This window comes from Jatropha curcas, chromosome 4 (genome assembly GCF_041381405.1).
Source record: "Jatropha curcas cultivar XTBG-Jc1 chromosome 4, XTBG_Jcur_1.0, whole genome shotgun sequence".
NCBI classification, from domain to species: domain Eukaryota; kingdom Viridiplantae; phylum Streptophyta; class Magnoliopsida; order Malpighiales; family Euphorbiaceae; genus Jatropha; species Jatropha curcas.
This window is the reverse complement of record NC_143154.1, coordinates 11,946,723-11,962,205: the sequence shown is the minus strand read 5'-3', so window position 1 is coordinate 11,962,205 and position 15,483 is coordinate 11,946,723. Positions and strand designations below refer to the sequence as shown.

Sequence of the window (15,483 nt, the reverse complement as noted above, 5' to 3'; positions counted from 1 at the left end):
ATTTTTAGGTAATCTATTTCTATCTCACAAAGTGGTTGCATTTTATGCTCCATACCACATTTTTCTTTCTTTCTTTTTTTTTTTTTTTTTTTTGAAGATATATGTGTGTTTTCGTACTGCCTGAGCGACTCGAAAACGTCCTTTCTATTTTATTTTTAATGGAAAGTGATCTTATTATGAAAAGTGGTGACAAAACATTTTATTAGGTACGATGCCGATAAATCGATCTTATAAAACATTTTGAGTCGCCACCCATTATTTCGGCAATGGGACCGTTTCCAATTTTATTTTATAAAAAGTGACTCCATTTTAAACCCAATTTTATTTAAGGCCAAATTATTAAAAAGACTGGTCAGGCGCACCAAAGCGATTCTGGGTAAGAGAATTGGGTACGTCGGCCCATTGGAAGCCGACACCCAGAAAAACCGGCCTCTTTTAACCTACAGTTTCTAATTTATTTTAGTTAGAAAAGCCAAATTATTTATTTACTTAAACCCAACCCAAATGAATTGGACCAAGTTCTTATATGGAAAATTATTTAATCGTCCCAATCAAATCTAATTATTGCATCTAAAATCATTCAAACCAAAGCAATTAAATCAAATAAATAAAAGACCCGCTCTTGCCTTATGGTTCCAGGCGGGCTACAAACCGAACCTAAAAATACATTCTACCCAATTCGAAATCAAACCCAAAAACCCTCAAACCAAAATCATGCATAATTACATTTTAGTATTCTAAACTTAATTAAATTGCAATCTGTTCATAATTGGTCATCTTCGGATTTATTGGAGAAATTAAAATTTATTTTGTACAAAATTTATTCTTTTTTAAAAAAACAAAAATTATTTCTAGAATCCTCGAACAGTAGCGTCACGCAGCTGTTCTTTGGAAGAACAGTCGCATGACGGATCTAATAGTCACGTAACGGAACTACTAAAAATAGAATAGCTGCGTCACGCAGCTAGTAGTTCCGTGACCTAACTGTTCATAATCTGGAAAACAGAATACTGGGCATGAAAATAAAATTTTGGACATGAACAGTTCCGTCACGCATTTACCAGATCCGTTACGGATCAGTAGCTGCGTGACGCAACTGATCAACATTTTGGATATGAACAGCTCCGTCACGCATCTGCCAAATCCATTACGGATCCACTGGCTGCGTGACGCGGCTGCTCTAGTCCGAGCTCTGTTTTAAATGATTTGTTTAGATCGTTCTTTTATTTAAATATGCTTTAAAAGGATCGAAAATGACCACAGATAAACAAAATACAGTTTAACTAAGATTAAACTACTAAAACAATAACAAAATAAATAATAAATAAATAAAAATTCAAAAAGTGTAAAGAAATTACCTAATCCTCAGATTGAGGATTGTGAATGGCTTAAATGCCTTAACAAATGATGGTTAAGGCGCTCCAGAAACCTTGTCAACAAGGATTTAAACACTCACTCCTTTTTCTCTCTTGATTTTTCTCTTTTTATGATTTTTGTTTTCACCCTAATTGATATCTAATGGCTATTTTTCTTCGAAGGAACTCAAAAGAGTCTCTGGAGAAAGATGTAGCCGAAAAATGTGTTTTTTTAGACGCCCCAAAAAAGCCTTTTTTTTTTTTTGCAACTGAGAAAAAGATGAATTTATAGAAGTAGGGCAACATAGGATAGCTACGTCATGTAGCTCTCGGCCGCGTGACAGACCCGATAGCTGCGTGACGCAGCTGTCTTTCTAGACCACAGCCACATGTGGCATGTTGTCATATTGGTGACGTCATACAAATCGGAGCTGCGTGACGCATCTGACAGTGCCGTCACGCAACTGATAGCTGCGTGACGCAACTCTGATGCAACCAGACACTTAAAATCGATTTAATTTAAATCCTTGGATTAAAAGACTTCTAGATAGCATTAACCTTTCATTCTGTATCCTCGTATCCTCATCGGATCAGGCTGGGGCATAAAGACACGTGTCAACAATGTGGGAATGTAAATGGTAAGTGGTTGCATTTTATGCTCCATACCACTTTGTTTTAGAACGGATTTCCGTTATTCCCTCTATCTTATTTGTTTTTTCTCTTAAAATACCCTCATCCTTTATTGACTTGAAACATACAAGTATTATGGCTTTAGTTTCCCTTTTCTTCCTATTCTTTATTCAAGTTAGGATTCATGCTTCTTTTAAGCAAAAGGTAATGTCTAGATAGTTAACTAAAGATTAACATTTGCTAAAAAATTTCATATGTCATATTTAATATCTTAATACCTAAGTTCATAAAATATATAATCATTTAAATCTCTTAATCATGGTATATTATTCAAGACTTCTATTTCAATAAGCAAAATATAAGTAAATCAACATGTAGAGACTAACATTGAACTAAGGCAAAGAAGTTGACTTTTTTAATTGTCAATCTTTTTTTTATAAGTGAAACGAAATGAAATGAAGATATAGGTCTCCCCCACACTTTGAAAGACACTATGTCCACATTGTGAGAGGATATATGCATATCACACACAATGCACATGCATAAAACACAAAATAAAATACAAAAAATAAAAATGAAAAACAAAGAAGGACAGAAAAACCTTATGCCTCCGGAGAACGTGGAGGTGACGGAGTGAATTCGATGTTTTGTTTTTGAAAATATTTCATCCACTTCCGTGCCATACTCGTTTGGTTTTTAAGGATCTTGTGCAATTGTTGTCCCATGTCAAAAACTGTGACCTGCAAATTCTCCTGGGATTGCCGTAATGCATCCACTTTACTCAAAACTTGCTTCCAGCCAGCGACTTCGTCGTGCTCTTCATCTGCTTGAGGAGATGATGTGACTGGTGCTTTGCCTTTCCATTGTCTTTGTGCCTGCGCATGAGAGTTTCCTTCATCTCTATCACCTTGCCCGACTCTTCTTTCCCATGACTTCTAGCGATAAACCACTATGCTGCCGGTTTTCACTTCATCGACTAGTCCGGTTTTCTTTAAGAAAGAACTATCCATATACCTAAAAATATCTATAGGCTGGGCACGATAGGGTGGAATAGGCATATGGGCAACATATGTGAAAATAGATGCCATGCTACCGACCCCTAACGTAACTTTGCCTTGATGACGAGATGCGTTGTAGATTGTATCTAGCATTATGCCTACAATATCTACTCATTTTCCTTGCAAGAGAGTTTCCAACACAAACAAATCCTTTGTTTGGACTTTGGAGGCTTCCACTCGTTCGAACAAAGCGTAACACAAATATTTATGCAGGTATAAAATACTCTCATCTTTAAACCATTTGTTACCGGCATTGCAAGGATTAAAAGATGATTGACCTGTTAGCATTTCCCAAACGGAAGCAGCATTCCAACATTTCGGTTTAAAAGCAAATTCATTTCTGGGGAATCCTAACCATTGGTGCATTTTATCATAATCCAAAGTTAAATCCTCTCCATCTACTCTAAATTTAATGGCCATTTCAGTGTTATCAACCCATTCAATAGTAGTCAATAATTCTAAACTCAATTTAGCATTCTCAGGAATTTTCAATTGGCTAAAGATTTCAAAGTTAAGGGTTTTCAGATAATCTTAGATTTTCTCTAAAATACCAGTATTCTGCAAAAAATTACGGTTAAGAAGGTACATACCTATGAAACTGCATTTGGCGAGGCGGGTGAAACATTCGCCTTCCTCTGTAGTATAGATAGGAATGGGGCCTTATACCTTGAAGCCAAATCTCTTTTTGCTGGAGCAGAAGAGGAAGACCCGTCCTCATTCTTCTTGGCCTTTTGTTTGAATGGCATAGTGATAACTTTGATATTGGAGGATTATCGGTGAAAACACACAGAGAAGTGGGTTGATGGGAGTTTTTATTGCACTGATAGAGTTGGGGATTTTAAAGGAGGAATAGAAACTCTTATATAGATGTTTTTAGGGAAGGATAGGGTTGAATAGTTAATGGGGAAGTTGAAAAAGAAGAGATTTGATTGGTTTTGAAAGGGTATTTGCGGATTTTGCAGGTTTGAATACCTTGGGAAGGAGAAGAGTTGAATTTGAATATGAAAAGACAGTTGAGACTTTCTGACCGTTGGACAGTCGCCCCTTCAATTTGTGTTGTCGCAATGGCATCTGAAATTTGAGTCTCGCGAGTGGCTTTCTCCGACCTTTCTAACTTCTGCTGTACCCAATCGCGCCCGTGCTTTATATTGTCGCGATCGTGAAAGTGGATCTCAAAGTTTCTGACTTCCTTTGTGACTTTATCGCTCTTGCGCTTTATATTTGTCGCGTTCACGAACGTTGATCTAAAACCTTCTGTCTCTTTTTCACAGCAATCGTGCCTGCGCTTTCCTTATTTGCGCTCGCAAATTCAGATTCCTGCAAAAATAGATTTTCCTGCACACTTGACATGAAATGAGTTTCTCTCTCTCTCTCTCTCTCTCTCTCTCTCTCTATATATATATATATATATATATATATATATATATATATATATATATATATATATATATTTCAAATAGCAAATAAAAGAAAGTCAAACAAAACAAACAAAGTATATAAATTTAGATATCGATATTATACATACCCACTGTGCCGATTCAAAATGTTACTTATGGTGGATCATTAATCTTATCACCCAAGTAAAGCTTACACCTTTTTCCATTTACCATAAATGTGGAACCATTGGATAGATTTTTGAACTCTAATGCTCCATGATCTGAGATTTTGATCACTTCAAATGGTCCACTCCATCTTGACTTCAATTTTCCAGGAAATAGGCGTAGTCTTGAATTAAATAATAACACTTTGTCTCCTTCTTTAAATGATTTGATTCGAATCTGATTATCATGCCATTTCTTAGTTCTTTCCTTATACAACTTAGCATTTTCATATGCTAACAATCGAATCTCATTAAGTTCATTTAACTAAAGTTTCCTTTTGTAGCCTGCTTTGCTCAAATCAAAATTTATAGCTTTTATTGCCCAATATGCCTTATATTCTAGTTCTAAGGGTAGATGACATGCCTTACCATAAATCAAACGGTATGGGGACATCCCAATTGGTGTCTTAAATGTCGTTCTATATGCCCAAAGTGCATCATCTAACTTAAGTGACCAATCTTTACGAGATGAATTGACAGTTTTTTCCAAAATCCACTTAAGCTCACGATTTGAAATTTCCACTTGACCATTAGTTTGTGGATGATATGGGGTAGATACTTTATGGTGTACTCCATATTTTCTCAAAAGGCTTTCAAAAGATCTATTTAAAAAGTGCGTACCTCTGTCACTTATTATTGCCCTTGGAACTCCAAATCTGGTAAATAGTGCTTTTAAGAATTTTACCACTGTATTGGCGTTGTTTGTGATAGAAGCTTGCGCTTCCACCCATTTGGAAACATAGTCGACAGCTACTAAGATATAACTTTTACCTTGTGAAATAGGGAAGGGTCCCATAAAGTCGATCCCCCATACATCGAATATTTCTACTTCAAGTATGTTGGATAAAGGCATGTCATCTTTCCGACTTATGTTGCCAACCCTTTGACACCTGTCACAATGAGAGACAAATATACGTGCATCTGGAAATAAGGTAGGCCAATAAAAGCAACTTTCCAAAACCTTTGAGGCAGTTCTATTTGCTCTATGATGCCCTCCATATAGACTTGAATGACAATGAATAAGTATATCTTGTATTTCTGTTTCCCCTACACATCTTCTAATCATACCATCCATACATATCTTAAACAAGAATGGTTCATCCCATATTGTTGGATCAAATTCTTGCAATAATAATACCCATCTAATAAGATGTGGTTTTGCATCTTTCTTAGTAAATAGGTATTTCAATTCAGAATGATCAGTATAGATTATGACTTTGGCTCCAAACAAATATGATCTAAACTTATCACATTCATATACCACAGCCAACATTTCTTTCTCAATAGTTGTATAATTCATTTGCGTACTAGTTAGAACATGGCTAGCATAGTATATCACATGCAATTTCTTATCATGTCTTTGTCCTAAAACATAACCAACAGCAACACCACTAGCATCACACATTATTTCAAATGGTAATCCCCAATCAGGTTTTGCCATAATAGTTGCACTTACTAATGCATTCTTCAAAGTGTTAAAGGCTTTCAAACAATCTGGAGAAAAATCAAAGGATGCATCTTTAAAAAGTAAGTTAGTTAAAGGTTTAGCAATGATAGAGAAATTCTTTATAAGCCTCCTATAAAATCCTGCATGGCCTAGAAAAGACCTAATACCTTTAACCGTAGTAGGAGGAGGTAACTTTTCTATGACTTCTATCTTTGCCTATCTGTTTGGATTCCTTCCTTACTTATTTTGTGCCCTAAAACAATGCCTTCATCAACCATAAAGTGGCATTTCTCCCAATTTAAAACCAAATTAGCACTTTCACATCTTGATAACACTAGGTCCAAATTTTTTAAATAACTTTCAAATGAATCACCATAAATAGAAAAATCATCCATGAATATATCTATAATTTCCTCTATGTAATCATTAAAAATTGCGGTCATGCAACGTTGAAATGTTGCGGGTGCATTACATAATCAAAAAGGCATGCGTCTATATGCAAATGTACCAAATGGACAAGTAAATGTGGTTTTCTCTTGGTCATTTGGAAATATATAAATCTGAAAATATCCAGAATATCCATCGAGAAAACAATAGAATGCATGACCAGCAATTCTTTCTAACATTTGATCTATGAATGGTAATAGAAAATAATCTTTCCTTGTAGCTAAATTGAGTTTCCTATAATCAATACATACCCTCCAACCGATAGTGGTTCTAGTAGGAATTAGTTCACCATTTTTGTTTTTTACTACAGTCATTCCTCCCTTTTTAGCAACACATTGAATTGGACTAACCCATTGGCTATCTGAAATTGAGTATATTATTCTTGCATCAAGCAACTTTATAATTTCTTTCTTCACTACTTTTATATTAGGATTAAGTCTCCTTTGCCTTTCTGCCCTAGGTATATGCCCATCTTCAAGATTGATGTAATGCATGACTCGATTTGGACTTATCCCTTTGAGGTCAGAAATTTGCCATCCTATATTCGTAATCCTATTTCTAACAAATTTTAGCAAGTCATTTTCTTGATCTATAGTTAATTTGTTAGAAATAATTATGGGAAGTGTGTGATCTTTACCTAAGAAAGCATATCATAGATGACTAGGTAACTCTTTAAGGTCTACTATTGGTGGACTTTCAATTGATGGAGGCAAAGGCTCATGTTCTCTAAGTAACATTTCAGGTCTTAAATTTATAAAATCCTCTCCTTCATTATTTATACTATCATCTTCATATTTATCATCATTTTCCAATGCAAATATTTCCTGTACACATGTATCAACTATGTCAATTCTCATGCAATTACCTTCATCCATAGGATATTTCATGGCTTTATCTATATGAAATTCAATGATATCATCAGCTATCCTAAGGACTAATTTTCCTTTTGAAACATCAATTAATGCCCTCCCTGTGTTCATTAATGGTCTTCCTAAAATAAGAGGACAATTTTTATCATAAACAAAATCAAGTATGACAAAATCAGTTGGAAAAATAAACTTGTCAACTTTAACAAGTACATCTTCAATAATACCATAGGGTCTTTTAATAGATTGATCAACAAGTTGTAAAACCATATTAGTTTGTTTAACCTCATCTTCTAAACCTAAATTCTTAAAAAGAGATAGTGGCATTAAGTTAATACTTGCTCCTAAATCACAAAGACATCTAGGGAAATCTACTTTACCTAACTTGCATGGCATAGTAAAGCTTCCTGGATCCTTGAGTTTAGTAGGTAATTTACTTGAGATTATGGAACTACAATCCTCAGTCAGGGTAACTGTTGACACATCTTCCCAACTACGTTTCTTTGAGATCAAATCTTTAAAAAACTTCCCGTAGTTTGGAATTTGTGTAATAACTTCCATGAGTGACATGTTAATATGCAAATGTTTCAATTTATCAATAAAGTTTAAGAACTGCTTTTCCTTGTCTTTTCCTTTCTCCTGTTCTTTTGATCCTGCAACATTTACTTCAATGCTTGGTTCACAAACCGGCTCCACAGTTTCATTACTCAAAATATTAGCATCAATACCTGAAGGAACTATTTTATCTACTATTTTTCCACTTCGTAAAGCATTGGCACTTACATTTTCCCTAGGATTCTTTTCTGTATTACTAGGAAGATTTCCCACTTCACGTGAGGAAATAGCATTGGCAAGTTGCCCTACTTGTACCTCCAAGTTATGTATGGATGACGAATGGTTTTTGAATAGCTTGTCAAACTTTTATTCTAACCATTTAAAACTATCATCTTGACTGCTCATTTTCTGGTTGATTCCATCCAAGAATTTATCAATTTTACTAGTCAATTGTCCTAGTCTATCTTGAGATTGACTAACTTGATTTCCCCTATCTTGATTATCATGGTTCTCCAAAAAGAGTTAGGATAATTACGATTTTCAGTATTATAATTATTCGAGTATGGACCGTGAACTTGTCCTTGAACATAATTCCCTTATTCCTCCATAACCGGATGCTTATAATTACATTCATTCGATATATGCCCATTTTGACCACAATTTTCACAAATAAGAGATGTTGATTTATTCACATTCAAGTTATCAATTTTATATGATAAAGCAGAAATTTGTGCTTGCATCATAGTTAAGGGATCTAATTCATGAACTTTCTTAACCGAATTCTTTGAAGAAGAAGTAGAAGATGACTCATGATTAATAGTGGAATGACTTACCTGAGCCCTTTCGGTTGGCCATATGCTTTTATTGTTATCCATCTCCTCTAGTAACTCAATTGCATCATTAGTAGTTTTCTTCATGAATGATCCTCCTACCATAGCATCTGTAGTTCCTCTTATAGAAGGAGTAACCCCATTGTGGAAGGGTTGAATCAATATATTTTGGGGAAGGCCAAGGTGTGGGCAAACTCGTTGAAGTTCTTTATAGCGATCCCATGCCTCATATAGGGATTCATTTTCATGTTGGGTGAATGAGGTTATTTCTTTGATAAGCCTAGCGGTTTTTTGCTAGTGGGAAGTATTTAGACAGGAATGCTTGGGCTAGTTATTCCCAAGTAGTGATAGAATTTGGTGGCAATGAATTCAACCAAGCTTTTGCCTTATCTTTCAAAGTGAAAGGAAATAGACATAGCTTAATAGCGTCTGCTGGCACTGAATTCATTTTAAATGTATCACATATCTCAAGAAAACTGGCTATGTGATGAGAGTTAGGATCCTCATTCGGTAATTCGTAAAATTGAACACTATTTTGGATTATTTGTAATAAAGCAGGTTTAATCTCAAACTGGTTAGCCTTTACCGGTGGACGTACTACTCCTTTCTATGAACCATTTAGACTTGGAGTAACGTAATCCATCAACCTCTGTGGTGAATTTCCCTCAACCATAATTCTTGAATTTCTTCTCTTCTTTTTCTTTTTCTGTTGTGAAAGAAACTGTTCAATCTCAGGCTGATAATCCTCTAATTCACTGTTCGAAGATCTGGTACTTGGCATATAAGTTATTTAATTTATGTGCTCCTGCAAAATTTTGAATCAAAAGTAAGTGGGTATCTTAAATAAAATAAGTTGTAAATCACATATAAGAATATTTCGTTAAATGACAGAACACCGATCCCAGGCAACGGCGCCAAAAACTTGTTGCGTCTCTTTTGAGTTCCCGCTAGTATACGGATCGCAATGTAGTAATAAAAGGATCGATCCCATGAGGAACGGGTTAAGTCTACTTTACTACTTTATTCTTAACTTTATGTTTACAGAAATATAAATGTGAAATGATTTAACTATATTTTCTAGTTATGTTAAAACTAATTGTTACTTAATTCTATAGATAAGTGTGTAGTAGTATACTTAGAAAAATTGATCATGCGCAGGATTTTCTTCTTCTATATCAAAGCATGTAACATACAATAAATAATTCTTTAATCACATATAGTAAAATATAATTCAACCTCTCGGTATAGAATTACTCTATCTATTATATGTATTTCTACTTATAATAAATACCTTATCTTGTTAAATATTAAACCTAGTGCTTATTCTTTGATTATTTCAATAAGACAGATTTAACTTTGACAAAACAAGTGAAATGTGTATATGTAAATTCAACTAAGTGAACTTTATCTCATTGATCTTTACTAAACTATTTCTTTCTGAGAATATAATCTAGTAAACTTGATTAAACAAAGATCAAAAGATAACTTAAAGAACTTTTATTGAATGAAACCAATTGATATTGTTACTTTGTATAGAAAAGTAATGAAGAACAACATACAACAAGTCTTTAAAAACAAGAGAAAGAAATAATCAAACTCAAGCCTCCGGAGGGCGTCACACCTCGAGGAACTTCTTGATGTTCTTGGCACAAATAATAATAAGTGACTCTCGTCAACTTACTTCTAAGTACTACTATCACTCTTGTCTACTACTAAGTTTCTCTTTTCTAAGTATTTCTTAATGATTTCTTTTTCTCAAATCTCTATCTGAATGTTTTCTTGCTTCACTTGGATTGCTATTTATAGAAGAGGAGAATGATGTTAGTTATGATGGTGATTGGTTGGCCAAGAGGTGCTTCAGGTGATTTCTCTTAGGAAGAGTCCCGACCTATGCATGGGAAGACATGATTTCCTGGTGAAAGGGTAGTAATTAACGTCTCCTGGAAACACGAATCGCGCTCGCGAGGTTCATGGTCGCGCTCACGACTTGTACTTAAAAACTCTCTGCCTCTTTTGGGTGCTTCTTGCGCTTGCGCAGTTGAATGTCGCGCTTGCGATCTTTGCTTGTAAACTCTCTGACTCTCTGGAGTGTTTCTCATGCTCACGTATTTGAATGTTGCGCTCGTCACTTGTGTTTTGATGCCTTTTGAGTCTTCTAGTACATAGGTTGCGCTCGCGACTTCAGGTAGCGCTCGCGACTTCGTCATTTTTTCCAACGTGACCTCATTCCCGTCGCAAAGTCTGCTAGGCGAATTCTTCCATACTTAGTCAACTTTTGGTCCTCTTTTTCTATAAAAGCAAGCCCTTTTCATTCCTTTGCTCAAATTGTGTTCCTACAATCATTTTAAAACAAAAACAACACAAGCAAACGTAAAGTGTATAAAAATAACATGCAATCATGCAAATTATATGAAAATAACAAAACAAAAATTGCTCGCTTTGCGAGGCTATCATTAAACATGAAACTTTAGTGAATTACTTGAGTTCTAAACTAAGCATCTAATGTGATTTTAAGAAGATGTGAACCCCTTGTGAATACTCAAATTTTGAGGCTCAAAAAGCCAGTTTTCCCAGACTGCAAACAGTCCGGTCTACAACAGTGCCATGCCAATTAGTTTGACTTTGCTATAGTAAATTTGACTTACATGGCTTAAAGAGCCAGTTTTGCCGGACTGCAAACAGTCCGGCCGGACCGGAGGCCATTTTGGAAACTCACCAAAAGTATGCCAATATGGTACTTAAAACGTCCGGAATGTCGCAACGACCACGGAACAGGTCTCGAAATTTTTTTCGGAGACCCGAAACTTCCGAAAACTCCTCTGGAGTGAAAGGCCCGGGGACCAGCCACCGGTCCCGTGGCACCTGCCGCCGGCCCCCGGGGCACCTGCCGCCGGCCCCGGGCGGCACCTGCCGCCGGACCGCCGGCGGCACCTGCCGCCGCACCGCCGGCGGCACCTGCCGCCCTGGACCCATTTTTGGCCTATAAATAGGCCATTTTCAGCCTCATTTCGTCACCCCTATCTGTGTTGACGGACGATCTTCCTCCCTCCCACGCTCCTTGCGATTTCTTTACCGCTTTTTGCATTTAATTTAATTTTTATTGCATTTTTATTGTGATATTTGCCCACTAAAATTCAACAAATTAAAATTAATTAATATTTCCTAAACGAGGAGCTTAACCCGGAGCTAAGAAGCGGTCGCCGATTAAATCAGGTAACACCGGAACTCTGCTCATTTAATTTTAGCACTTCATGCATATTTCTCTTCTACTCTTAATAATTCTACAACTGCATAAATGCATTCACGTCATCATTTAGACAAATAAACTGTCTTAATTAAACACGATTAAGCTTAAATGTCCGGTTAATTAATAAACGTGGCGTTAAAGCTTAAATCCGACAATATTGGCTAAAATGCCTAGTTAATCAATAACTACGGTGTAATTGCCTTTATTTCGAACACTTCGCCTAAAGGTCCAATTAATCAATAATTGTGGCTAAAAGCCTTAATCAATCGCGTTTTTGCAACAAATTGCCTACAGTTTAATCAATCACATTTTGGCAACAAATTGCCTACGGTTTAATGAATTTTGGTAAACAAATTGCCTATAAATTAGATTAACCACTGTCTAGCGACAAATCGCTTAAATCGAACTTTTTGGCAAAATGCCTTAAATTAATCAATCCTTTGGCCAAAGGCCTTAAAATCAATCAATTCTGGCGACAATCGCCCAATCAACACTTTTGGCAAACAGGTTGCCTAAATCGACACATTTCGGCCAAAGGCCCTAAAATCAACCATTTTGGCGACAATCGCCTAAATTACACATTTTAGCAAACGAATTGCTTAAATCAACACTTTTTGGCCAAAGGCCTTAAAATCAATCATTTTGGCGACAATCGCCCAATCACATCATTTTGGCAAACAAATTGCCTAAATCAACTCATTTCGGCCAAAGGCCCTAAAATCAACCATTTTGGCGACAATCGCCTAAATTACACATTTTAGCAAACGAATTGCTTAAATCAACACTTTTTGGCCAAAGGCCTTAAAATCAATCAGTTTGGCGACAATCGCCCAATCAACACTTTTGGCAAACAGATTGCCTAAATCAACACATTTTGGCTAAAAGCCTTAAAATCAATCATTTTGGCGACAATCGCCCAATCACATCATTTTGGCAAACAGATTGCCTAAATCAACACATTTTGGCTAAAAGCCTTAAAATCAATCATTTCGGCAATAATAAGCCCGAACATCAATTTTGGCAATAATAAGCCCAAATATCAATTTTGGCGACAAATCGCCCGACAACCGTTTTTGGCACAAATGCCTTAAAACCAGCACATTTGGCGACGAACGCCTAATCGAATCAATCGATCCTTCGGCAAAATGCCTAAACAAACATGCACAAAGCATACACACACTCATGCATTGAGCATACACCTTCAAAGCCCTTCAAAGAAGGCCTATCAAACTACGTTGACTTTGATCTTCCATTCAAACGGAAGTACGTAGGCACGTTAGGGATTTAACCCCGAGCGGCAAGTCGAAATCACATGAACATTTTCATTGGTCCAATTACCTTGCAAAGTATTCATTCTTTTGGTTAGTTGATCAGCATGACATGGTCTCGGGATCCACCTCGGGTTCGTAGATTGTGCCTTAAACATTGGGATAATTAATCTAGCAACTAGGTTAATTAAAATTGGAGTCACATAGGGTTTTTTCCTAGTTTACCCTAAAATAATTAAACAAGGTGGCGACTCACACACTCACGTGCATTTCTGTCCTTAATCATATGCATTCATATGCCTATGATATTTTGGGGTAGGGGTTCACACCCCTTCCCTGAAAAACACATAGGCTTGTAATGCATATGATGAATGAGAAGAAATGCACGTGAATGTGTGAGTCGCCACCTTGTTTAATTATTTTAGGGTAAACTAGGAAAAAACGCTAAGTGACTCCATTTTTAATTAACCTAATTACTAGATTAATTATCCCAATGATTAAGGCATGGTTTTCGAACCCGAGGTGGATCCCGAGACTATGTCATGCTGATGAACTAACCATGAATGAATGCTTTGCAAGGTGATTAATGTAATCTGGACCAATTTTTAAGTGATTTCGACTTGCCACTTGGGGTTAAATCCTGAACGTGCCTACGTACTTCCGTTTGAACGGAAGATCAAAGTCAACGTAGTTCGATAGGCCTTCTTTGAAGGGTTCTGAATGGGGATGCTTTATGCATGAGTGTGTGTATGCTTTGTGCATTTTGTTTAGGCATTTCGCCAAAGGATCGATTGATTGGATTAGACGTTCGTCGCCAAAAATGTTGGTTTTAAGGCATTTGTGCGATCTGAGTCGAGGCCACTGTAAGCTCAGCGGGACCTACTATTTCTGGGAGGTAATGTAAAGAGCATATCCTCATTCTGTGTTTTCCTTTTCTTTTCCCCCCTTTTTATTATTGATCCATTCCTTCGTTTTTGCAGACTTGGGCTTTTGAGTATTTTCCCTACCTCCGCCCAGAGCTGACTCATACTGATCTTGGGCTAGGGTTGGTACCTTTGGCTTGGAGATGGTACCGAGCTAATCACCAGTCTGTTCTACGCCAGAAGTCTTTAGGGGATTTGCGGAGCTTCTTCGATACTTGTACCATAGAGCAGGCGAGTGCCCTCTTAATTCCCCTTGGTCGTGTGAAAAATAATAGATTTATTAACACATTTGCTTCCCTTACACAGGCTGAGGTAGGGGCGATGAATACCCGACTCCAACGTTGGATTGAGGCTGATCCCCATTTCAGGCGATCAGAGGCTCTGTCTCGACGGCGGTTTGTCTTATCACATCCCGTTCTGAGACGTTATTACCTGGGTGAGCGAGTGCACTTCCAGGTTAGGGGCTGCCGCTCCGTTCCTCTTCCTCCTCCTGAGGACATGCGAGCGGGCAAACAGATGGTTCTTACAGATGCCCATACTGAAGGTATCCCACATATGGAATTGATACGGGGTGGAGATTATGACGAATTCTGCCAGGTGTTTCTGATGCGGCCCATCGGTTCTAGGCTTGACAGTCTCCCGAGGTCGACCCCTTTCTAGTCGCTCGGCACCCGTTCCTCTCGGGCTTCAGGTTCCTCGGCCAGGACTCCAAGGTGGAGGCCTACGTCCCGTCCTTCTTCTTCTACTCCGGTGGAGGGTCCGTCTCGAGCTGGCCCCAGCCATGCGGCTGGTGCCTTCAGGATTCCCCAGGCTATTTCAGAGGCTACCAGGCTAGTCCATCCGGGTTTGGCCAATTTGCACCTTCCATACAGCATTTCCTATTACACTCCTGAGGGTACTTCATCTCTTCGGGAGGTGTCCCTGGAGCGTGTGAATCGCCTGGCTCTTCCTCCTGATGACATTAATGAGGTAATGACTGATAAATCTCTCATAAAAAGGATTTATAAGAGATTTGTATGTATATTGACTTATATATATATTTTTTGTGTGACTTCCAGGTTCCTGACGGCTTGATCAGTTAGATGATGGAGCTAATCCTTGGAATGCAGGAGGAACTAACTTCAGCTTGGACACTGCAGTCTTTTGACGACCGGAGGAGGAGGAGGTCTCGCCGCTGATAGCTGCTAGACTTCCTTGCTTTCCTTTATTTTCTTTCCTCTTTATTTTCCTGTACCGAATCTTGGCCTGTGTTTCTGT

The 15,483-nt window shown here is 37.3% G+C and overlaps 1 protein-coding gene and 1 non-coding gene across 2 annotated transcripts; one reads left to right on the top strand and one right to left on the bottom strand.

The window, feature by feature from the left end:
* Nucleotides 1–7,187: 7,187 nt before the first annotated feature.
* LOC149496865 (uncharacterized) lies at nucleotides 7,188–8,893 on the bottom strand. Its single transcript, XM_089719946.1, has 2 exons — nucleotides 8,792–8,893; nucleotides 7,188–8,273 (listed from the first exon to the last, which is right to left on the bottom strand). Exons 1-2 carry the CDS (start codon nucleotides 8,891–8,893, stop codon nucleotides 7,188–7,190), a joined length of 1,188 nt encoding a protein of 395 aa, XP_089576072.1.
* Nucleotides 8,894–8,963: 70 nt separating this feature from the next.
* On the top strand, nucleotides 8,964–9,070 carry LOC149496864 (small nucleolar RNA R71). Its single transcript, XR_016320722.1, has one exon. It is a non-coding gene; the product is annotated as a small nucleolar RNA R71 (small nucleolar RNA).
* Nucleotides 9,071–15,483: the final 6,413 nt, after the last annotated feature.

Bases quoted from the DNA above. Each gene is read 5' to 3' on its own strand.
- LOC149496865 (XM_089719946.1), bottom strand. From the start codon at position 8,893: ATGGTAGGAGGATCATTCATGAAGAAAACTACTAATGATGCAATTGAG. The intron at 8,274-8,791 runs GTAAGTCATTCC...CATAACTTGGAG, and splicing joins GGCCAACCGAAAGGGCTCAG to GTACAAGTAGGGCAACTTGC.